General features: G+C 31.1%; 5 protein-coding genes across 9 annotated transcripts; 3 read left to right on the plus strand and 2 right to left on the minus strand.

Moving 5' to 3' along the window:
• Positions 1-1,342: 1,342 nt before the first annotated feature.
• On the plus strand, positions 1,343-2,819 carry LOC130981916 (protein TIFY 10b-like). Its single transcript, XM_057905677.1, has 4 exons — positions 1,343-1,575; positions 1,689-2,068; positions 2,153-2,210; positions 2,511-2,819. The coding sequence occupies exons 1-4, from the start codon at positions 1,472-1,474 to the stop codon at positions 2,614-2,616; spliced, it is 648 nt and encodes a 215-aa protein (XP_057761660.1). The 5' UTR covers positions 1,343-1,471; the 3' UTR covers positions 2,617-2,819.
• Positions 2,820-2,850: 31 nt separating this feature from the next.
• On the minus strand, positions 2,851-6,010 carry LOC130981915 (uncharacterized). The gene is made up of 5 exons (XM_057905676.1): positions 5,399-6,010; positions 4,557-4,664; positions 4,005-4,049; positions 3,626-3,763; positions 2,851-3,398 (listed from the first exon to the last, which is right to left on the minus strand). Exons 1-5 carry the CDS (start codon positions 5,771-5,773, stop codon positions 3,060-3,062), a joined length of 1,005 nt encoding a protein of 334 aa, XP_057761659.1. The 5' UTR covers positions 5,774-6,010; the 3' UTR covers positions 2,851-3,059.
• A 151-nt stretch (positions 6,011-6,161) lies between these two features.
• LOC130981914 (serine/threonine-protein kinase SAPK3-like) lies at positions 6,162-8,519 on the minus strand. Of its 5 annotated transcripts, none has more exons than XM_057905674.1 (10): positions 8,311-8,519; positions 8,087-8,215; positions 7,919-8,006; positions 7,733-7,834; positions 7,593-7,646; positions 7,395-7,487; positions 7,197-7,289; positions 6,972-7,076; positions 6,781-6,879; positions 6,162-6,653 (listed from the first exon to the last, which is right to left on the minus strand). In XM_057905674.1, exons 2-10 carry the CDS (start codon positions 8,194-8,196, stop codon positions 6,393-6,395), a joined length of 1,005 nt encoding a protein of 334 aa, XP_057761657.1. In that variant the 5' UTR covers positions 8,197-8,215; positions 8,311-8,519; the 3' UTR covers positions 6,162-6,392. The 5 variants fall into 5 exon arrangements, with proteins under 5 accessions (XP_057761657.1, XP_057761658.1, XP_057761653.1 ...); XM_057905675.1 differs by having other exon boundaries at positions 8,296-8,313; XM_057905673.1 differs by having other exon boundaries at positions 6,202-6,653; positions 7,919-7,993; positions 8,296-8,408.
• A 3,648-nt stretch (positions 8,520-12,167) lies between these two features.
• On the plus strand, positions 12,168-14,635 carry LOC130982474 (calcineurin B-like protein 1). Its single transcript, XM_057906491.1, has 8 exons — positions 12,168-12,434; positions 12,928-13,062; positions 13,275-13,357; positions 13,458-13,517; positions 13,603-13,711; positions 13,813-13,865; positions 14,107-14,187; positions 14,324-14,635. The coding sequence occupies exons 2-8, from the start codon at positions 12,981-12,983 to the stop codon at positions 14,501-14,503; spliced, it is 648 nt and encodes a 215-aa protein (XP_057762474.1). The 5' UTR covers positions 12,168-12,434; positions 12,928-12,980; the 3' UTR covers positions 14,504-14,635.
• A 1,975-nt stretch (positions 14,636-16,610) lies between these two features.
• LOC130982746 (NAD-capped RNA hydrolase DXO1) lies at positions 16,611-21,568 on the plus strand. Its single transcript, XM_057906823.1, has 13 exons — positions 16,611-17,039; positions 17,901-18,157; positions 18,512-18,577; positions 18,684-18,762; positions 18,912-18,994; positions 19,098-19,121; positions 19,272-19,396; positions 19,682-19,898; positions 20,002-20,055; positions 20,160-20,206; positions 20,439-20,523; positions 20,822-20,885; positions 21,046-21,568. The coding sequence occupies exons 1-13, from the start codon at positions 16,664-16,666 to the stop codon at positions 21,147-21,149; spliced, it is 1,581 nt and encodes a 526-aa protein (XP_057762806.1). The 5' UTR covers positions 16,611-16,663; the 3' UTR covers positions 21,150-21,568.
• Positions 21,569-23,764: the final 2,196 nt, after the last annotated feature.

A 23,764-nucleotide genomic window follows, 5' to 3' on the forward strand; every position in this document is an offset into this window, starting at 1 on the left:
TCCGTTCTCTCAATTTCAATACCTAGACCAATTATAGTCAGGTGTCATCAAGTGACTTATACTTGATTATACTCGATTATCTATCAATTTTAAAATTAATTTAATTAGTTCAGGTTGTGTTCGAATGAGTAATCGGATTATTTAAACCTGTAAATATCCGTAGTTGTTAAGAAGTTTAATCAGATAGCTATCACTCCATTTTATTCTATGACAAAAATAAAGCTAAAAAGTAACTTGAGTTTTAAATACTAAGTTAAAAGATTATTTTAAGTAAAATGAAATTTTGAGAGTAAATAGTCAAATTAGTTATTAAAAGATTACTCAATTTTTAAATTAGTTCACGAAAATTTTTTTTAATCAAATTCGTTCTTTAAAAAATTTAAATTAGTCATGTTAGTTCTTCTGTCATTTTGTTTGTTGATAGTGTCAAAATTTGTTAATATAACATATTAAGTGACATCCCAACATATATCTAAGAGTCTTAATTGACTATTAACACGATTAGTTTATGAAATTAGATCAAATCAAAACCTAATTAAAGAGAAAATTTGAGGCATTAGAATTTTTTAATTTAGAGTTAATTTGATCTAATTTCATAAATTAATCTTGTTAATAGTCAATTAAGACTTCTAAGCGTATGTTGGAGTGTCATTTAACACGTTACATACTTACATTAGCAAATTTTGACACCATCAATAAAAAAAGTGACACAAGAACTAACATGACTAATTTAAAATCTTTAAATGATGAATTTGATTAAAAAAATTTTTCGAGGACTAATTTAAAAAATGAATAATCTTTTAGAGACTAATTTGACCATTTATTCAAAATTTTGAAGATCAAATTAGAACGTAAATATAATGTTCGATACCCATCTAAATATTAATTAAAAAAATGTGTCAATTTAATATACAATAAAATAATAAGTAACATTAATAACATAACATTATTTTTAGGGTAACAGTCATAAATAGTAAAGTGATGCGGACACGTCAAGTAGAAGAAGGAGGCATCAGGCATGTCCGCATGTGATAAACGTTAAGTTTTTTTTTTTTTTTCCTTTTATTTTTAAACTTTAGGTTAGTAGATTTGAAAACGAAAACAGAAGAGTAGGACAATTTGTGCCCCCCATGTTAAGCAACGCAAATAACACGTGCTCAATTTTCTTTCAATACCAAATAGTCCTGAACCAATGAATCAAGTAATGGCGATGTGACAATACAAGTGGACACCCACTGTTCTAAAAACACCACTGGCCCAGTCTCCATCACAAGTAGCCTTCTTCACATTTAATAATAATTAAATAACATACCCTAAACCCCACATATTACTCGTGCTTTAATTCTCCCATCACTCTTTACATATAAAAAAATGAAGATAAGCTTCATTGCCCATTACCCTTCACCACCCACCTCTTCCTCTTCTTTTGTTTCTTGTTTCCCCCTTTCTTGTGTGTATTTGAATTTCAACAATGAAACCAAAGAACCTTCCTGCTTTGAATCTACTCTCTCAACAACTTTCATACCGTAATTCTCACCTCACCATGGAAGAAATTCCAACCTTTCTAAACTCCAGGTATATATACGAATTAATTATTTTGATGTATAATTTTTTAGTAATAAATCTAATAATTCTACATAGAATTACGCAAATTTTCTCATTGGATCAATCTATTGAATGTTGTACAGCGTGATGAAGAAGGTTCCTGTGACGAATAACGAGAATAAAGGTTCACAGTTGACAATCTTCTATGGCGGTGAAGTTATAGTGTTCGATGATATTGAAGCGGAGAAAGTGAAAGAGATGATGTGTCTTGCAAGCAAAGGTTCATCATCAACGATCTCGCAATCAAACCATCACAAAAACAATATCAATAATAATAATAATTACGGTTACAGAGTGGCTCGGCGATGTTCATTTCCTTCGCTACCTAATGATGTGGTTCGGAATACAAGTTCTTGTGTTGCTCCTCCAACTTCTCCGTTTCCTTTTATGATTCCTGCTACCATTCCCAACAATTCGGTTAAGGATCAGCATCCTCAACCACCTTCCAGATCCGTTGTTTCTGGTAATTTTAATTTCTTTTTAGGTTTTGCTTCAATTTGTTTTACATCTCATGGTTTGTGATTCATGAATTTCCTTTCATGTTCAGATCTACCACTTGCTAGGAAAGCTTCACTACACCGATTCTTGGAGAAGAGAAAGGATAGGTAAGAAAGATGGATTTTCTCTGATTCTTTGTTTCTTAATAGAACCTGAGAATTTGAATCATTAATTAGGGTTTTGAACGCAAGTTTGGAATTCAATTCTTTAATTTGGTGCTGTAACGTGGCAAGGAATTCGAATAATATGAGAATCCAATTTATATCTAAACTGATTCAGACCTAAATTTGTCTAATTTGCTGAAAAAAAAAAGGCATTTATGAAAAATGTAATGACTTGATTTTTCTCTTAAGATCCATTGATTGAAATTGACTTTTTTTTTTCAAAATTTTGTTGTGTATTTGCAGAATTGCTGCGAGATCACCGTATCAAACAAGCAGCCCCATGTCATGGCTTTCCATGGTAGTTAGATCACCACAAGAGAATTCTGAGACTAGCTCCAGTGTAGTGTAATATTACCCATTTGATGTACTTATTCATAGGGTTCTCTACTAGTCCTATGCTAGGTAGTTATATATCTCTCTCTATATATATTCATTGATGTTATCGTTCAGGCTTACTATGATGGTCAATTAGCAAAAACAAAGGACTATCATTTAATGCTGTTACCTCTTCTAATAGCTCAATGAAAAATGTTCCCGGATATTAATGTTGAACTGCTCCTTTTTGTATTGTTATTTTACACTTCAAATTCATCTATGCAATCAAACTTAAGATCTTAGAGTTACAGCACAAATTCATCCAATAACATAATATTGATATTAATATAAAAAAGTGACTAAGTTACATAAACGTTTAATACACAGGATGTGAAAGGAGAAAAAAAAGTGTGAGCTTTTCAAACCAAAAAAGAATTGCAATCCTTGTATGCAATAGCAACTTTGGCTTATCTTTTTTTAATCTTCATGCCTCTTCTTGATTCTACCAAGCGACAAGGGGACAGGTCTTTCCAAAACGGTGACATTAATGTTGTTCCAAACATCTGATGCTGTAGGGAGGGTAGCAATTTTCTCAGCAACATGCAAGTCTTCTGGAAGAACAGAACCAAAGACAGTGTATTCATGTTTCCACTCTGCATGGTTAGCTAAGCTAATAAAGAATTCTGGGCCAGGACCAATCCATGCAACTGAGCCCCTTCTTATTGTGGGACAATCTTCAGCAGGAAGTTTCTTGAATGTCGTGCCTTGTGCTTCAAGTGTCCCTTGAATCAATGCATAAGGGGGACCAAAAGCAGCCTGGGAATTCAAAATGCATTTACTATCATTCAGTACTACTAACATTATGGCTTGCATTGAGGCAATGAACATGGGAATAATATATAACTTTAGATCAGTAATTCACAATGTGTATGAAAGGAACATAAGTTTCTTAGATGATAACGATACTGGCAGATGATAATGTTACAATGCAGAAATGACATAGATGGAAATGCATATCATGCATTGGATGGAAATATGCTTACATTTTTTATGTGGTTTCCTTCTGAATCCCATGATTCACCTCGGCTCTCTGCACGGTAAAATTGGCAACCTGCACAGTGGCGCAATGCCAGCAACTCTAGAATGTATGCAACTGAGTGTGGAGCACAGTCAGGGAAAAGCTGCATCAAATAAATGATATACTTAGTTCAACATTCACAATGGCATATTGCAGCATGCAAGTTTAGTCAATCAATCCTTTCATGTAATTATTTTTAAAAATCTGGGAAAGAAAGACAACATTCTAATGCTTACAACATACACTTCATTTTCCCTGTAATCTAAGTTCAGATGTTCTTTCATAAGGTTTAACTGATGTGATCATATCGGTATATTAAAGGTCCTGAAAGCATGATCACTTACTTTCATATGAAGAGTTCCAAATTCAGTTTCCATTGCAATAATACCCTGAAAGAAAGATAAAGAAAAAATGTTGATACATAAGATAATCCTTCATAAGTTGTTTGAATCCCAACAGTGTAATGCATAATAAAAGGATTGAAAAGACAAACTAACAAAGAGGATAACAATTTTAGAAACACAGGTTATCACTTAAGATGATTCCCAATTAATCAATCATAAAGACACAGGTCACACAAAAGATGACAAAGTTGACGCGTTACTCATACATATTGGATTCATCCCATCACCCGCTTATATGTAACATAATGTTTGAAACTACATTTGATGTTTTCATTTTACCATGTAGCACACATCACAATACAGAACCAACCAAATTCTTAAGAGTAGACAACAAAGCTTGGTACAAACAACCAAGATTGATTCCTGGAGAAAGTTAAGTGCAGAGGCCAAGAACGGAAATATTTCATAATTTTCTCTAGGTTAAGCCTTAAGTAACAAACAATACTTTCATAACTAAAGAAACATTGATTAAGAAAATCCAACTTCTCTTACCTCTCCTTTTCCAAAGATGAGACCAGAAATCCAATAATTTTCTTCCCCTGGAGGCCCACCATCTTGCTTTTCAGGGGCTAAGCTGTCCTTCTGCTTCTTCAACCAACACTGAAATAAAGAACTTAAAAGATTTTAAATTTGAATTTCAGAAGCAAAAATCAAGAATAGCTGAATAAAAACCCTTAATCAAAATTAACTATGGTGCTCACAAATTCACTCGGAAAGAATTTGCAGAAAGCCATAAAAGAAAAACAACTTCCTGAAAATTTGTCTCATAAGTTTAAACCACTTTGCTAATACAAGCCATAATAGGGCCAGAATCTTGCAGCGAGTTTGGATTAGGCAGACTAATGTATCTATTTTTGCACCTAACTATTTTAACAATCAACAAACTTTCACAACAATATCAGTTGCTTCTCTAACTTTGTGACCTCTTGTTAAAACTACCAAGTCACTCTCAATGTTGAATCTAGAAAGTGAAACTCCTCATTTTGATGTTGAATCTAGAATCACAGTTAGGATGTTCCCATGTGTGCGTTCGAAAGTTACTATATAGCAGTCTATTACTCAAACACTGACACCATAAGAATTAAAACGACCATCCAAATGTTATGCAGTGCATGGAATAATCCATGGAGATAGAATTTAATTTATATAAGTCTCTGAAAATTTTAAATTCCAGCACAAGAAGAATCTAATTACAATATATTATATCTATCTAATCAGCCCTAAAAAAGGTCCATCCAAATGACAAATACACAGATCTTCAAAACATTGCTAAGTCAAACTAACACAAAAGAATCAAAACAGAGTGAAAGGTGCATTGAGAAAGATAACATTACCTCACCGAACTTGGATCCACAAGCTTCACGGTTCCCACAGAACACCCACGTGTCACAGAGGCATGGTCCATCATTCCCGGTGCACATTGATTTGCAAGCGTTGCAGCAATCTTCGGAGCTGTTGAACTTAAAATCAGAACCCCACTTCACTGCAGCACCCCATAGCTCCAAATTCTCAATCCCTCTGCAGCACCCTCCACCACCTCCTTCTCCGACCAATGCCAACGACGACGACGCAGACAAAGAAATGGACGAGTTTTTGGTGAGGACCGCAGAGAGGAAGAAGTAGACGAAACCGCAGGAAGCAAAGGAGACCAAGAGAAGGATCAAACGGTTGTAAAGAATGGTACTTTTTTCATCGTGCTTGCGACCCATTTGGAGAAGAAGAAGAAGAAGAAGAAGAAGAAGAAAGAGATGGATTTGGTTGAAGTGGAAAATGCAGAGGGCGTTGACCGCCCAAAAAAAAAGAAAGAAGAGGAGGATGATTAGTTGTTGAAAGTGGTGCTAAATAGAAGAGAGATATAGAATAATCAGAACAAGAGAGAGTTTAGTTAATCTAGAGAGATTGGGTTGGGAATTGGGATGCCAAGTTGCCAATTTTTTCTTCATGCGATCGGTTCAGTAGTTCAAGATCGAAGACAGAGAGAGTCACATACTTTGTCGTTTTCTGTCTCATTAAACTTGAACCTTTGACTGTGTTGTAAGAACCCATTTGTTAAAATAAAATAAAATAGTTTCCAAGAGAAAACCAGAATATTCTAAATAATTGAGCATTTGAGCTCAATGATTAGAGAAAAAAAAAAAAATTCAACAAAGCAAAATACTGTAAGCTGAATAATAGCTCGATTAATCAAGCATTCTAATATGTTAATTTTTTTTGTTACAACATTGACATTCTTAGCATCACAAAATTCAATTCATATAGTAATTAGTAATTATTATATTGACTTATAAAACATAACCCTAAATCAAGAGAAAGTAAAGACAGTAACAATTAATTTAAGGATGAAAGAGGTTTTATAGAGTCTTCAGTAACATTAAGTCCCTCTTTAACTTCAGCATCTTCAGAATCCAATTTTAATCCTGGATATGGTTTTCTTGCCTCTTTGACTATACGCATGATTTCTTCAACACTTTGGCTTGGTGGCTCCTCCTTCCCACTTTCTTCATTGATTCTTCTATCAGCCTCAATTATCTCTCTAGGCAAGTTCTTCAGGAACCATGTGTGCTGTTTTATCTCCGGAATAGTAATCCTCTTTAAAAACCATCACATATAATTTATTTAATGATTAGTATACAATACAAGTATCCTATCCAACATTTAGAGAGTATAAAATTTCAAACTATAGTATCCAATATTTATAGACTAATATAATACTTGCCTTGGCTGGATTGGCAACAAAAATGCAAGTGAGAAGATGCCTACACTCTGAAGAAAGACGCACATAATCAGGTATAGAATACTGCACGCTCATTATTCTCTGCCAACAAAGCAAGACTTTAAACTTTACAACCACTTTATGCTGTTAATCATCATGGAAGGAAAACTTGTAAGCTATGAATAAGACCTGACCCCAATAGTCTTTCTGAAGTCTCTAGGATCTTCTGGATCTTCAAATGGGTATGCTCCAACTAACATTACATACAAAGTCACCCCACATGACCAAACATCTGCAATCTGCACAATTACCAAATAGTTATCAAGACTAAAGATAATTTAAAAAAAAATTGGCTGATGCTAAAAAAAAAGTTAATTTCCTAATATTACTCTTTGCAAATTCCTAATAACTTTGAATACCTTTCCATCATACTCCTTTCGAGACAAAACCTCTGGAGCAATATATGCTGGTGTTCCAACTGTTGACTTAGGCTGCGAATGCAGCAATGCAGACTGCGATTTTAAACATTGGTTAAGTAGAAATTTGCTACAAACAACAGCAATAACGAAGCAACACTATTAAGAGATTAATTTTGGTGAGATTTCAATGACATTAACCTTGGAGAAACCGAAGTCACAAATCTTAAGTCGAGGTGCCGGATTACCGTCCAAGAGAGTGTTTTCCAGTTTCAGATCTCTATGACAAATTTGCTACAACAGTAGGTAACAACACACATTGAAATAAGAACTAATAAGCTTAATATGGTAAGAATAACAAAATGTGAAGTGTGAACCATAAATTATTTCATCTTATACCATTGAATGACAGTAGCTAACTCCAGATATGAGTTGCTGGAAGAAAAATCTTGCCTGTAACGTAAGAAATCAATGAAAACCATAATTTCATTACAAAATTTGAATACATATATAAGATATGAATAAAATTGAATTGTAACCTCATCTTCGCTAAATCGACCAGCTGTGCAAATCCTTCCAAAGAGTTCACCACCAGCAGCATATTCCAGAACAATAGCTAAATGAGTTGGAGTGAGAAACACCTTCCAGAAGAAAGATCTTACATTCAACATTGTTGCACATGCAATGAAATTTAGACACAAATGAAAAAAAAAAAAAAGCATTACCTCTTTGAACCTGATAATGTTAGGGTGCCTTAGAGATCGGTGGTTAATTATCTCCCTTTGAACATTCTCATCAATCTGAAACTTGAAACTTTTGCTTTGAATTTGATAATGCAAACTGCAAAGACAGAAAAGATAGATCTTTGAAGAAGAAGATTTAATTTAATTTACCTTTTTACCCCTTTGAATGTATTTAACAGCAACAAGCTCCCCTGTTTTCTTGTCTTTAGCCAACCTAGCAACTCCGAAATTTCCAGAACCAAGGTCCTTGATTGGCTCATACCGTTCCTCCATATCCCACTATCCACATAACACATTAAAAATACAATGAATTAAATGAAATAAAAATAAACAAGGAGAGAGTAGGTGGAAGGAAGTACGTATATAGAGTTGACCTGAGTAACACAAACCAATGGAAGACTCAAGTCCTTCAAAGTTCAATCCTTGTTAATATGCTAATAAAATTTAAAATAACTATAGTATATAGTGGAAGTATTAGAAGATTAATGTTAAGTGGTATTATTATTATTATTATTTAATAGTGGCTTTACGGAGGTAAGTAATGATGAAAAAGAAACAAAGGTGAAACGCGGAGAGAGAACATGTGTAATGTAAGGTGTAACTGTCTAAAATCTAAAGTGGGAAGTGGGAACAGAACCCAACGCAGCCGAAACGTTCCGTTAGGAAGATGCATACGCGCTTTTAAGTTAAGTTCTACGCTACGCGCTGCAACAGAAAGTTAACAGCATCCATCACACTGACACCCACAGAAAAAGAAAGAGAGAAAAGAAAAACAACCTAACGTGGGTTACACGTTTTTATCTATTTTTGTCAATTACTTCACATGTATTTTATGTAGAGCAATATTATATCACTAACAAATATTATTATTTTTTATTAGTAATAATTTATATTTAATATAAATCAAAAATTTTTAAAATAAAATTGAAACGAAATAAAATTTATGAATATTTTTAAATTTTTTATCAAATTTAAAAAACAAAAATTATATTTTATTTTTTATATTTATATTTATTAAAATTTTATATACAATAAATATATGATTTATACTTATATTTATTAAAATTTTTATATATAAATTAATACAGTTTATATATATTTTTAAAATTTATACACATAAATTAATTAAATTTATTTATTAAATATAACTTCATATTTATAATGATCAAATAATAACAAAACATACTAAACGTTGAACCCCAAAAAATTTTCTTTTATCTATTTTTGTTTTGTTATATCGGACACAAAGTTTTGATGGCTGATATTGTACTATTAATATTATAATTAATATTTAACATAAAAAATTTTAAAAATTTTAAGAATAATAATATTTAGAATTTAATAAAAAACAATAATTTTAAATTGAACAAAAATTTATTTTTAATAAAATTTATATTATATTTATATAGTAATTTGTTTTAGTATTGACTAAATTTGGTCCTTATAGTGTTGATTTTATAATATTGTTTTTCTATATTATTCAATTTTTTATTATGACATCAATTTACTGACTTATATAATTTATCTATTATTATAAATATTTTATTAAAACATTAATATTTTAATTTAGTACATGTCGGGTAATGAATCGCTTTCTTTTGTTGAGAGTTACAACTATAAAACGTGCGTGTCATTCGGTCCCCAACACCTGTCAGAATGGCCACTGAAAATGCCCAATCATTAAATTGGAGTAAACTACACTTATACGCTTCTACGAATTTTTACTCGAGTTACCTCCAATCATTTTCTCTAAAGTTTCTTTTTTAAACGGAAAATTCATATGTTTGAATAATAAAATAACTTTTTACAATTTAAAAATTTATAATTGATCTCTAATTATTAGTTAGTTTTTTTTTAATTAAGAGTATTAAACTACACTTTCATCTTAATCCATGACAACAATAAAAAAGTCTCGTGACCTACAAATTCAACTCAACAGAATACATAAATTCAATTATAATTTTAGTCTTTATTATCTTATATTTTCTTTATCTTATCTTTATTTGCTTTTATCTTTCATAAAACAATGCTCTATATATATAGTTTTGCCTTCCTAGCATAGTAGCTAGAATCTCGATTTAACTCTTAAAATCTTTCGATAATACGATTTTAAATGAGTTTATCGATTTTACAAAATTTGTACTAAGTCTGACGATTTTACGATTTAAATCTTGTTAAGATTTTACGTTTTACGTTTTTTATTTACTTTTTCGATTTCACATAAAATCTCGATTTTTTCTACCTTGCTTCCTAGTTTACAATTCAATTTAATCAACCCACAATCAATAAAAATTTGCTTTCTTTTCTTTTTTTTATTCTTTCACAATTTTATCAAAGAGTAAGATTCGAACTTATGATTTTTAGATGAATATAGAAAAATTATACCATTTAAGTTATAGCTCGTTGACAATTACTTCATTAGCTAGCATAAACAATTTTTGTAAACAGTAATTTAATGATGTGTCAGGATCATTTAGATCAATAATAAAAATTGCTTAAACTAATTACTTAATTAGTTAAAAATTGATTAAAAATTTTTAAATTATGAAATATCTCTTTGTCTTTTAGACAAATGATAAAAAATAAAAATAATATTTACTCTTTTAAATATTTAATTTAAGAGTCACTTTTAAATTAGATAAATTAAATTCCTTGTTTATTATATATATTATTCTCAAATTACTTTTATAATGGGTCATCACTATGAAAAGTAAATAATAAATATAGAGATAATATAGTAAACCATATAGAAAAAGGCTAATAACATTAAATTTAGGAGTGAAAAATTTACTTTTCTTTACTATATAATTAATTATTAGATTATAATCTCGATTTATTTTTATTTTTAGGTTTTGGTGTATAAAAGAAAATTGACAACTTAAATGTACAAATAGTATAGAAACCAAAATAAAAAAGTACAAATAGTATTATCCTTTTCACTTATGTTATGCCATCTTATTTTATGGCTAAATATATTAATTTAGGACAATATTTAAAAATATTTTGAATTTATAATTTTTTATTAGAATTTACTAAAGTAAAAGATTGGTGAAATTATTATTTAATTATTTTTAAATTAACGTAATAAAATTCACACATAATAAAAATTAGACGATAATATATACTTGTTCTTATGTGATAAGTGGTAACTTTTTTAAGTTTTTTTTTTTTTTTATGTATATCTCTACTCTTGAAGGAATTAAGCTTCATTCTTCTTGTTTGAAAATGAAATATACCTCGACTTCTTAAAAAAGGTTGAGTGGATACGCTTAGACAAATTTAAATCTGTATAATAAGTATATTATAATAGTAAAATAATTTAGAACTTATTATCCGGGTTAATTAAGAGATAGAGAATATATTATGTAACAATTAAATTATAAATAATATTTAAGAGTGTTCATGGATTGGATTATATCTGCAGATCTGCGGTAAATATTCGCATCCGATCCGAAAATTGTGGATACGATCCGATCCACAAATTGATCGGATTGGATAGGATTCGATCTGCACTCTTTGCGGATTGGATCGTGGATATCTGCTCTACATCCGCGTATCCGATCCGTGGATTCGCAGATCCGCACAATAATAATTAAAAATAAATAAATATATGTTTGGTATTATATTTATTTGTTTGTATGTTTTAGTTAGTAATTATTATTCATATATTGTATTATTTTATTTTTGTTATTCAGAAATAGTTTGATTAAAAATATTTTAGGAATAAATAAGTTTAAAAGTATAAAAGAAATATTTTTCTTAAAATTTTTTACGTAGAAATATAATTAAAAAGAAAAGGTTTAATTATGCGGATATATCCGATATCCGATCCGATCTGCACATTTGCGGATCGGATCGGATCGGATCTGACACTAAAAATCGCGGATATCATATCCGATCCGATCCGATGAAAATTGTGCAGATCGGATCGAATTTTCGGTCATATCCGATCTGCGGACACCCCTAATAATATTAATATCATGACGGTTTAGTTAATAATAGTCTTCGTTTATAAACTCGGAATTAGGTCAGATTATTACTAATCATATATACAATAAATATTGAATTATTCTCATTTTGAGTAACGAATTAAATTAAGCTCATTTTGAGTAATGGATGAGGACTATATTTCTCACATGCTTTTGGATTTGTTATTTATTATTCTCACGTGCTTTTGAATTTGTTATTTACTTTTTTATATTTCCTTTTGTTCCTCGCATGTTTTGTTGTTCCTAGTGGGGGTAGTTGTAAACTTGTAATTGGGAAACCCTCTTAGGTGTGTTTTCATTCCAAATCTGAACTGGGAGCGGTGTAAAGGAACAACCAAATTTGGGGTGTCCAAACATAGTACAACACTAGAATATTCCCAGCTTAGCACGCACTTCTTGTTCATGTAACCAAAATAACAAACATCAAAGCCCTAATTCCTCTCTCTCTATAAAATTTCAAAAAATTCTTCCACGCAAATTTGTGCTTGCGCCACAACAATTTCCAATTTGTGAGTCTCTCTCTTTTTTTCAATGTTGAATAATCATTCATGTGCGTGCATGCAATTGTACACTAGCATTGCTATGGTTTAATTTGATTTATATGTTAGGAGAATTATTTTTCTAGTTTTTGCACCCATTTTCCATGACTTGATTCATTAATAGGTTAACGATGAATGTTTCAAGGTTAAGTTATAATTTATATACATCATTATTAGTTATCCGAAAGTTCAAATGCGCTCAATTTTGTTTTTTTAGAATTAGCAGATTTAATCGCTAATTAGGGGCTACCAGTTGCATCACGTGAAATTCTGTTCTTTAATATTCTGAATGATTAAACATTTTGAATAATTAGGGCAAAACTACCTCCCAATTTGCATGCAATTTTTTGAATGATGAGTTGTATGTTACTAACTAATATAATTCGGTGAATTTGTTTAGATTTTTTTCTTTTTTATTTTTGTTTCTGCATTTAAAATTTTCTGGATTCGTCGTTGGTAACAGGTAAAACTGTGGCATCTTGCTTCGGCGCATTTTTCCTCTTTAATTTACAAAAAATGGGTTGTTTTTGCTCCAAAGTAAGTAAACAAATTGCCGTGGAAGAAGAAGATCCAATGAGTCTTTCGAAGCAAACAGTTTGTAAGTTTATCAATCATAGCTTTGTTTACCTTAATTTTTATTTTAATAATTTAATAATAGGTGTTAATGATTTTCTTTGAGTCCTACTCTGTTAATTAGATGCACAAAGCAAAAAGATTACCACTTAATTTATTTGTCATGGAAATTGTTCTATTTCTCTGGCTTGCTCATGTAAACTTAAATTACATTTTATTTCTTATTTATTTTTTCAGTTAGTGTTAGTGAGGTTGAAGCACTGTTTGAGCTTTTTAAACGTATTAGTGGATCTGTCATTGATGATGGACTAATAAGCAAGGTTATTTTCATTTCAATTGTATATTAATTATTTTTTCCCTCTTTAAATTATTATTAGGTCTTGTTGGGTTAATAAATATGTAGTGTTGTTTTCTTTGCAGGAAGAATTTATATTGGCAATTTTCAATAACAAGGAAAAAGACAATCTCTTTGCAAGTCGAGTATGTATTTATTATTTAATTAAATATGAGCACCATTTTTTATAAGCGCCTTATGATTAGAATTAATATTAGAATTTGTATGCAGATCTTTGATTTATTTGATGTAAAGAAGAAAGGAGTTATCGACTTTGGCGATTTTGTTCGAGCACTCAATGTTTTCCACCCACATACACCTCAAAAAGTCAAGATAGATTGTAAGTTTATAATATAATTAAAATATTAATATAATGATATGTGATATATGTTATGACTTTAATTAATAATCACTAATATTGATTTGGGATTTTTCTTGCAGTTTCATTTAGACTCTACGATTTGGACAAATCAGGTTTTATAGAGCGCCATGAGGTAAAGAAGATTCTAACGATTTTTTTTATAAGGTGAAAATTCAGGTGCAGTTAATTTCACGTGAAGTTAATAGTTAAAAGACGTTAAATGAAATTTTCATCTAACGGTTCTTAATTATTAATTTTACGTGAAATTAACTGCATCTTAGTTTCTACCTTCTCATAATCATCGTAAGCATTTAACAGTTTTCATTTTGCTTAATTTATGAGCAATTTGATTATTTTTGTGTGATTTGTGATAGGTAAAGGAAATGATACTTGCACTTCTCACTGAATCTGAAATGAAGTTACCGGATGAGATGATAGAAACAATTATAAACAAGGTGAGTGTATAATTTGTATAGATTTTATTTTTTTTTATTTGTTTTATGATAAAATTTTCTTTTGAAAATTAATGATCAGATTCTAATTTTTTTGGTTATAAAATTTCTGATAAAATAATATATATTTTTTTACTAGACTTTCTTGGCGGCAGACCCAAACCAAGATGGGAAAATAGACGAGAATGAATGGGAGGCTTTTGTTACAAAAAATCCATCATTGCTGAAAATAATGACATTACCATACCTGAGTGACATAACAACAACATTCCCAAGCTTCGTATTTCACTCTAAGGTTGATGACAACGTTGGTGCTTGACGAGACAAAGCACACAATTTTGGTTATGCAATTTGTTGATTAAAGCGGCATTTTATTTTTTATTTTTCATACTAAAAGTATGAGAGTGATTTTAACATAACAAGCGTTTATTAATATAATGATTGATTATAGGTAGCCTTTCCCAGTATATTATTGTCATTTGTGAGTCATATTTCTCAATTTTCATTGCTCATTGTCTAAGAGAAATTGAACCTGCTTATTAGTATTAAAGAATGTTAGCGTAATTAAAAATACTGAAGAATTAAGTGCAATTTCATCTAATCTTAATAAAGTTTCATTATTTTGTATTATTAAATCATCCCACACTGCTGAATACAGGATTTTTTTAAATAAATAAAATAAATATTTTAGTTATGAAAATAGGTAATTTAGAGTTTTTATACTGTAAATGAGATACGCTTATACTTATCTTATTTATTATGTGAACTCGATAAGACATGTTACGAAGATCGATAAAGTGTTTGTTTTGACGCCATTATTTTGATAAACAAAAATATTTTTTCAATGGAAAAATATATATTTTTTTATTTTTTAGCGTGTTTGGCAAATTTCTAGTAGTAAAAGTAAAAGTACTAGAAAAATAAAAAATATCTTTTTTGAGAAGTTGTAATTTACATCTTTTTTAAAAGATTTTTTTCTCTTAAAAAAGATATTTTTTATGTAATAAATAAACAAAAAAGTACTTTTATATTATTATATCTAAACATAATTGATAAATAAAAAGATCTTTTTGTATGAGATTCCCAGACATAAAATTACTTTTACTTTTTGATATCTTTTAAAAAAAGATAACTCGAAAAAAGATCTTTTCTTAAAAACTCACCCAAACAAGCTCAAAAACATTTTAAATTATTTATTTCTGTAATTAAAATATTTATTTATTTAAAAAATTCCTGAATAAATCAAACATTAATTAGTTTGTTAAGGGTTGAAAAAATGACATAAAAATAAAATAAATAAGTTTTTCCTTAGTTTAGAACTAACATGAAATTTTTTTTTTTTGGTATTTAACTAACATGAAATTTTTCATTCTAAATAACATGAGTCCTTTTCCTCTTCGAATTTAGATTAGGCCCAAATGAAAATAAATGTATATTAGAATATGTGCTCCTTAACCAATTTAAGTTAGTTCACCAACTAATTTATTTGTTTGTTTAAATAAGTGTTAAAAATTATGTTTGTTTTATTCTAAGGTGTATCGAATTCAAATTCCAGCTGAGGTTGGTTGTTGTTTAAGAACCTATAATATCCATGGTAGTGTGTGATAGTGTTGTGTGAGTGTGTGAAATATAGATGTAATGCTTAAGATTGGAGACTGTCTAATATGCTTAACAAAAAAAATATTAAAAATTAAAATTAAAATTATGTATATAATAATTTATTAGTTATTAAATAAAATTTCGGCAAGGAAAAAAAATATGTTCTACCATGCACAAAGAAGAGAATATATTTGTTTTCTCAAGCATCTAATGCCAAATGGTGGGGCTTCTTGGCCATGTATTATTCTTATTCACTTAAGGTATCTGACCATAAGATGTTTTTGTGCCCAAAGTGTTTTCAAACTTCGATTCCGAGTTAAAAGATCAAATCATGAATTATGTCACACCCAGGTGCTTCAAAGAAGAGTATTTGCATTGTTTTTTTTGTTCAGAATTTTTTTTACGACATGAGTCCCGCAGACCTAAATTAATTCATCACGAATCGAAATTTCGTTTAAGAGTTTATATTAATTAATAAATTATTAAATATATAAAATTAAATCTAAATATTTTTTTAGTTTTTTACGATATCCTTTAGTCTAACAGATTAAGAACTAATTCATCGCAATACTGAATTTCATTTAAAAATTTTTCATTAGCCAATAAATTACTGAATGCACTTTATTAACTCTAAATTTTAACACTTTATTTAATTATATACGAGTGGATTGACCACTTTACTAGTCCAATTGTCAAGAGAAAAGTTATTTTGCCAAGAAAGGCATTATCGTAATGGGCTAGGCCCGTCACTTATGGCCCATAGGATAAGACAAAATTAAAAAATAAAAAAGTTGCAATGACCAAATTATACAACGCTATGTTAACACTGAAAAAAACACAGATGAGAACTCAGAAGCTATAGTTAAAAAAAAAAAAAGAAATGGATTTCTCGGAGAAGGACCTGTTCGGCGAAGATTCCGACAACGAACAAGATGGGACCCGCTCAACGTCGCCGTCGTCGTCCTCCTCTTCTTCCGCTTCATCCTCATCCTCGTCCTCTGCCTCTACCTCCAACGGCACTGAAGGTGAAGGCGGCGGCGGCGCCAACTCGACCTCCTCCGGCAGCGGAACGGCAAGCAGCGGCGCCGCCGCTGGAGATGACGATGACGAAAACGGCGATGAGGTGGAGCAAAGTAACAAGGCTTCTTACGCTAATTATAACGATCATGATGATGAGTATGAAGATAAAGATCTGTTTGGCTCTGACAATGAAGATTATTGTAAAACCCTTGTCAAAAGCCCTTACCCTATTCCCGGTATAATTCTCTCTGTTTTCGTTATTTATTTATTTTTATTTTACTTACTTTTAAAGTTTATGTTGCTCAATTGTTCTTCATGTGTTGCTTAACTATCGCTACTATCTTATTATATCCCTTTTGATGGGAGAAAAAGAAAATGAGCATATAAATTATAATTCCAAGTGAGAAATATAGTTTTGACGATTCAGAAAAGTTTTGTGTTGGGACTTGGGAGTGTAACTTCATTTGCTTCAACTCGAAGGCACTTTAGGGTTCTCATCCTAACAATTACAGCATCTGAAAAATTGTTAAAGTGGATTACAGAACTTGGCATGATTGAATTGTTTCCTTAATTTGTTTTAATGGTGAAGTGGGGGCAATCTAAAGAAAATAATCTAGCTAGACTTCTAGTGAGGGATTAGCTGATCCTTGGGTGCAACAATTGGGAAAAGAAGAAAGTTCTTGTTAATGATTATGGATTATTTCTAGCAACTGATCCTCCCCCTAAGGAAAGGTGGAGATTTAGCTTTTATAGTGCAAGCTAAGACCTTTTCCTTTTCTCACCCCTTCCCCTTTCCTTTAGCTCCACCAGAGAACATAGAATGACTGAATGAGGGGGAAAGATAGCACAACTTAGCACTTATAAGAGAAAAAGAAAAAAAAAACCACAAAAATATAGTTATTTACCACTACATATAGAAGTCCTTGGGAGTGCACATAAGACTAAACTTCTTGAGTAACATCAATATTGCCTTGAGGATTTCATATAAACAGTTGATATGAAAATTCTGTAAATTATCTTAAAATTGTAAAAAGTTAAGCCAGCTATTAGTTCCTTGTTTTTGTACTGATTTTGCTTTGTTTGGTTTCCTCTGGCAGTGTTGCCTGCCATTCGCAACACGAACAATCAGGGTAGAGGGGGTTTTGGTGGCCGCGGTCGTGGTCGCTGGCAGCCTGGGCATCAGAATGATAGAGGCGCCGGCCTTCTTCCTCGTCCTGGACCATATCCCCAGAGGCAAAATTTTGGGTATGGAAACAGGTTTTCCAATGGTCGCCACGATGAACGGTTTGTCTCTGAAATGAAGCTGTCTAAGAGCGAAGAAACTCTGTCAAGAAAGTGTATTGCTTTTCAGGAGGTAGAGAAATGCCAACGTTTTCCTATATTTCACCGCAGTTGCATTGAACAATTTAATGGTTGATTTGCTTAGTGATCGAACATATCATTATGGAGATAATTTTTTTAAGCTCAATTTTAGATTTTCTCACAATGTTGAAAGTGGTGAGGAAAGAAAAGAAAAATGAAGTTTGTTTGGTAAAACTGTAAAAGACAGCAAGATCATAATACAGTTTTGAGTCTTGATCAGGTTCGATTTAATACTGAAGTCAATATCTTGTTTCTTTATCTCTTACGACATTAGTTTGGTATAATTGTATGAATTTCCCTTTCTTGATGTACATTTCTGAATATTTTTTTCCTTATTTTTTTATAGCCTTGTGAAATTGCCTGTTATAGTCGTGTAGAAGGTGGACAAGTATTTTTCGATGATCGTAGCGTGGTGAGCCATCTGTTGCTCTTCTGTTTGATTCTTTCCATTTGACTGAATGTGCAATAGGTTGTGATGATATTATGCTAATGAGTACTTTCTTTTCCTGTTTATTTAGAGGCTTTTTAAGCGTCTTATCTCTGAAGATGTTGGGGCTGATTTGAATGAAGGTTATGATACATTCATTCCCAAACAAGGTGCGTGATTTATCCGTAAATTTAACCTCTGGTTTGCGATTTTGAAAGTAATAATTTCGAATGCTACTCTGAAGATTTGTTCCTGAAAAGTATGTATGCTTTTGTTTATGTTAGTTATCCTTTTTCTTTTGCTTTTATTCCTTGAGCAGACTTAGGGTCAGAAGGCTTTGGTGACCTTCTTGCTTGCATTAGAGACAAAGGTATCCAACTTCAAAACAACATTCATTTTGTGGTATGTTGTATGTTTTCTTGTAATCTTTTTGTTTATAGCCAAATTAATTGCTGAATTCAGAAGGTTAGCTGTTAATCTTCATGTTCATTTTCATTCTTTGCAGACGTTCCGCAACAATCTTAACAAGGTATTTATTCATTTTGAATTATTTTGCTTCTAGTCAGAGTATTGCTATATCATTATTTGGAAATTGGTGAGCTAACTGGTAATAACCTTGTGAGTTTTCAACGTTAGCTGAGTACTTGACGATCTAATGAGCTAGCTAATGTCTTTGCAGATTATGGCTACAGCATATATCCGACATGAGCCTTGGGAAATGGGGGTGCACAAAAGGAATGGTGTTGTCTATCTTGATGTACATAAACTACCAGAAAGACCGCAAAGTGATTTAGATCGCAGGAGGTACAGGGCTTACATATTTATATTTTACTAAGCTTGGCCGTGTAAATTTTAATTTGAATTGCAATGGAGAAAGACTAAGGCCCATATACAATAAAGACATGATTATTTAGCTCAGGGGAAATGGAAAGGATCTTGGTCAAGGAAAGCATTGATCTCGAAATGACTGTAATGGCATGCATTCATAGCCCACTATTATTTTCTGTCTACTTTATCTGATTAGAAAGATCTAATTACTTTGATTTTTTCATTGCACAAGCGTTAAGTTTTATATGTTTTGGCAATTAGATGTTATTGGGGATATTGTTTTGAGAGCCTTGCCACTGAAGATCCTACTAGAGATGATGGAGAGGGGATACATCATGTCAATGCCAATGTTGAATTTTGTACTGTGATTAAGACAAAATTAGGGGCCCACCGGATCTTGATGGGTGCTGAGATGGATTGCTGTGATTCGACTGATGAGGGAAAGAATTTTTATGTGGAGCTTAAGACAAGTCGCGAGGTTGGCTACCCTGTGTTTAACTTCAATCACAGCTTCTGTTCTCCTTTTTAAGTACTATTTGTGTTGGCTTCACAACATGAGTCTATCATTTCTATTGATGCAGTTGGAATATCATACTGAGGAAAAATATGAGAGAGAGAAATTGTTAAAATTTTGGGTATGTCTCCTATATGTCCGGAATTTTTATGCGGTCATCAGTTGATCTCCATGTTTAAGAAATTCATGTGTCCTATGGACTCAAGAAAGTCTTGTTGCTTGCAGATTCAATCATTCCTGGCAGGTGTTCCGTATATTGTCATAGGATTTAGGTAATTAATTATTGTATTCATATAATTACAGGCTTAATCTCTCTTAATAGTTAAGACTAAAACATTGTGCTGGAAAGTAACTCATTTTACGTACAATAGATGAAATGGATGTTACCTAATGTAAACATGAACTGTGCTATGTTTCTTTGCATGCTTGACTAACGAAAATTCAACTTGGAAGTGATCGATGCCTTCTTTCATCTTAATTTAACATATTGTAGCTGTGATACAGGGATGATTCTGGTCGTCTTGTTCGGACAGAAAGACTTAGAACCAAAGATATTACACAGAGAGTAAAAATGAAGAACTACTGGCAGGTACATTTTAGCTGCCGTTAGATGCATAGTTGGATATGGATTTCTGAGTTGCAGTAAACTCCTGGCAATGACATTTGTATCTAGGAATCTAGCATTTTCCAGATGTTGATTTTCTTCTCAGACATCAAGGCACATTTTAGCAAACTTTGTTTTTGTACATGCAATCGACTCTTCATAGAAAATTAAGAATATGATTTAGTATCATCTCAAGAGAGCGCAAAAATCATAATCAGCTTATAAAAAATGTTGAATAGGACTTCACCTCCCCTCATTATTAATTTTTTTTTTTGCTTGGCAGGGGGGAGTCTGCTTGGCTTTTGCTGATGAGGTATTATGCTGGCTGTATGGAACCGTTAAAGAAAGTGAGTATTATTAGACCCTTCATGTTTAGGGTGTTGCGCAAACATAAAAGAAATGATGTTTGTAAATCTTCTACCAACTTTCTTTCAATTCATAAAGCAGTTATAAAGGACAAACTTCTTCCAATGCCAGTTTCTAATGTGTGAATTTTCATTGTTTCAGATGCAGATTATATATTGCAGTTTGCTCCACCCTTCAACCGTTTGGAGCTTTTGCAGGCTCAGTCTTGTCCAGATGCAATTACTAGTCATCTGGATTTGTTGTGAACAATTTGAGACCTTACAGTCATCATCATATACACAATTCATTATACAGAAGAAAAGGGGAACCTCAACTTTGGAATTTCCCCCAGTTCATGAACCTTTTGGGTTAGGGGTATACTATGTGAATGCTGAGAATTGCATTCCATCTTTAGATAGCAATTCGAGAAAAGACATTATGCTGGCCTTGACTCACTGGGAAAATAGTTTCAGATTTCATTATTTCCAACTTGTTACTCCATATTTTCAATAACTTTCTTTCTTTCGAAAACTTTAAAAATCTTTTAACTTGTTGGAAACAGAAAGAATTGACTTACAATAATTAGGATATTGGGAAAGCATTTTCTTATGCACTTTATATTAAGAACACTACTTGAATGGGGAAAACGTTGTTTTGAAGGAGGTAATAGAATCAAATTTGTCGATGTATCATTGTAGAAAATTTAAATTAAAGTTCTATGCTCCATTTATGGTCCAAGTGATATTGAATGCTAGGGCTTTAGCATTTTTAGTAGGAAGAAAAATTGGAGAGTTATCTAGGTTAAGTTAAATACAAGATAAATGAAAGAAAAAGATGTTGGTTATCCATCATTTGTATTTTCTTTTTTAGCCTATGAAATATGGAATTGATGTTTAAAATTAGGTCTAACGGCTTTACTAGTTGCTGCCAACCTTAATGTATACACTATTATCCGAAATTTATAAGCTATCTTATCATCTGTAGCCTGATATTTAGATAAAAATCTCAAGGGATCTCCAAACTTCCAAAGTCCAAACTCTTCCATATTCCTCATGACTTCTCAAAATAAAAAATTGTAACAGTACCCTTACTCGTATATTAGTGTTTTTGAACATGCATATATTCGTTGATCGTCTCCATACTAAACGCGAATAGTGCTCAGCAATCAGTGTCCCCTTCCTCTACTTAGAATCATCACGCTGGGAACTCTGAGCTTGTCTTTCTTCTTATTATGTTGCTATTCGGAATTTGGAATCTACATTATAAATTCGTTTCTTCTTTTCATCTTACCCACTCCACTTGGTAAATGCGGTGTAGGATGCAATGATGGCATGTTTCATTTGGCAATGCCACCTGATGTATTTTGATCAATGGTTATCGTGGTCATTACCAGCGCATGTTCCAAACATGATGGAGATCTAGTGTTGAATCATCCTATGTTGTCGTTTTAGAGAAAAATTAAGGATACATTTGGTTTTTGTTTTTACTTTCAGCGTTTTTTATTTCTAAGATTTTGTAACGAAAAAAGTAAAAACAGTAAAAATAATAAAATTTTGTTTTCTGTTTTTACTTTTTATTTTCACTTTTTTCTTCACAAAATTCAAAAAAGAGAAAACACTAAAAATGAAAACACAAATCAAATACACCCTAAAAATGTTGTTAGTTTCTTTAATTCTTATGAACTCTTTGACTTTATTGTACTACTATGTGCTTTCCACAAGTGCTTAAACAGTCAAACATTAACCTTTAAATTAAATATTGCAGAGATTTGCATGTGAATTGTGTCATATTTAACTAATTAGATGAGATCTCCATATTTGTGTTTGAGAATATAGATAACTTATACCAATCTTTGGTGTTAGTGTCATGAGTTAGTTACCACAAAAATGTCACCCAAAGGTCAACAACAAGAGATCAAACTACAAGATTTCATAATCACCTCATCTTCGCCTTCTATAAGATCTTGTCCGTTACCTACACTGCTACACATACTTGACTCTCCTACCACATTGATTGGCATTGCTACATTGAATAAAGAGAAATATTAGAGAATTATTAAAATTTATTATTTTTAGCTAATAATATTTAAAAGTATAGATTATAATTTAAAAATATATTATTGGATTGTTAGAAAAAAAATTAGATTAATAACTAAAAATACTTAAAAAAATAATAAATTCTGTTGGTAATTTAAGATATGTATTTTTTATTTTTTATATTAGATTGATAATGGTATTTTTTTGGATTATAGATTACTAAGGTGTTAATTTTAAAGGAAAGTATGAGGAACCAATGGAATATCTGTACAATGTGTATAATGGAGGTTTATGGAGTATTAGAGATATAATCATTAGTGTTACCTTTTTTCATCAATTGAAACTTTTGGAATGAGTGGTATCATGACATGGTATTAGAGCGCTAGATTCAAAAGGTCAATAGTTCGATTTTTGGTGAACCCCAAAATTAGTTTAATTTTTTGGGAAGATGTTTATTATTTCTAGTACTCGGATGGTTATTCTAGATAGTATGAGAGATGTTCATTTTATAACTCAATACACATTGTACAAATAATCTATTATGTCTCTAGCGAGATCCTAATTTTAAATATAACACTATTTAATTTAGGTTTAGGATACAGAAATTGAACCTTCTAATTTTTGAGAGGTATAAAAATCAAATTATCAAACTCTCTGATTTTGAAAAGTATAAAAATCAAATCCTCTTATTGCTCAAATCAAATTTTCTGATTTCCATTTCAAAAAAAAAAAAAAATCAGAATAATTTCTATACCTTCTATAATTTTAAAAATACTAAAAATCATAATAAAATATATCAACCATCTCATGTCTACTAAAAAAAAAAATTAGCCTCGATATATACT

The sequence above is a fragment of the Arachis stenosperma genome, chromosome 5 (genome assembly GCF_014773155.1).
Source record: "Arachis stenosperma cultivar V10309 chromosome 5, arast.V10309.gnm1.PFL2, whole genome shotgun sequence".
Classification (NCBI taxonomy): domain Eukaryota; kingdom Viridiplantae; phylum Streptophyta; class Magnoliopsida; order Fabales; family Fabaceae; genus Arachis; species Arachis stenosperma.

Coding starts and splice junctions, on each gene's coding strand:
- LOC130981916 (XM_057905677.1), top strand. CDS start 1,472: ATGAAACCAAAGAACCTTCCTGCTTTGAATCTACTCTCTCAACAACTT. Junction 1,576..1,688: donor CCAACCTTTCTAAACTCCAG/GTATATATACGA, acceptor AATGTTGTACAG/CGTGATGAAGAAGGTTCCTG. Junction 2,211..2,510: donor TTGGAGAAGAGAAAGGATAG/GTAAGAAAGATG, acceptor GTGTATTTGCAG/AATTGCTGCGAGATCACCGT.
- LOC130981915 (XM_057905676.1), bottom strand. CDS start 5,773: ATGGGTCGCAAGCACGATGAAAAAAGTACCATTCTTTACAACCGTTTG. Junction 3,764..4,004: donor TTGGAACTCTTCATATGAAA/GTAAGTGATCAT, acceptor TATTTGATGCAG/CTTTTCCCTGACTGTGCTCC. Junction 3,399..3,625: donor AAGGAAACCACATAAAAAAT/GTAAGCATATTT, acceptor TTGAATTCCCAG/GCTGCTTTTGGTCCCCCTTA.
- LOC130981914 (XM_057905670.1), bottom strand. CDS start 8,232: ATGTGTTATGTGGATAGTGGGATATGGAGGAACGGTATGAGCCAATCA. Junction 7,077..7,196: donor GAAAGGAGTATGATGGAAAG/GTATTCAAAGTT, acceptor GTAATTGTGCAG/ATTGCAGATGTTTGGTCATG. Junction 6,880..6,971: donor ACTTCAGAAAGACTATTGGG/GTCAGGTCTTAT, acceptor CTTTGTTGGCAG/AGAATAATGAGCGTGCAGTA.
- LOC130982474 (XM_057906491.1), top strand. CDS start 12,981: ATGGGTTGTTTTTGCTCCAAAGTAAGTAAACAAATTGCCGTGGAAGAA. Junction 13,063..13,274: donor TCTTTCGAAGCAAACAGTTT/GTAAGTTTATCA, acceptor TTATTTTTTCAG/TTAGTGTTAGTGAGGTTGAA. Junction 13,712..13,812: donor TCAAAAAGTCAAGATAGATT/GTAAGTTTATAA, acceptor TTTTTCTTGCAG/TTTCATTTAGACTCTACGAT.
- LOC130982746 (XM_057906823.1), top strand. CDS start 16,664: ATGGATTTCTCGGAGAAGGACCTGTTCGGCGAAGATTCCGACAACGAA. Junction 19,122..19,271: donor TCCGCAACAATCTTAACAAG/GTATTTATTCAT, acceptor ATGTCTTTGCAG/ATTATGGCTACAGCATATAT. Junction 20,056..20,159: donor AGAAATTGTTAAAATTTTGG/GTATGTCTCCTA, acceptor TGTTGCTTGCAG/ATTCAATCATTCCTGGCAGG.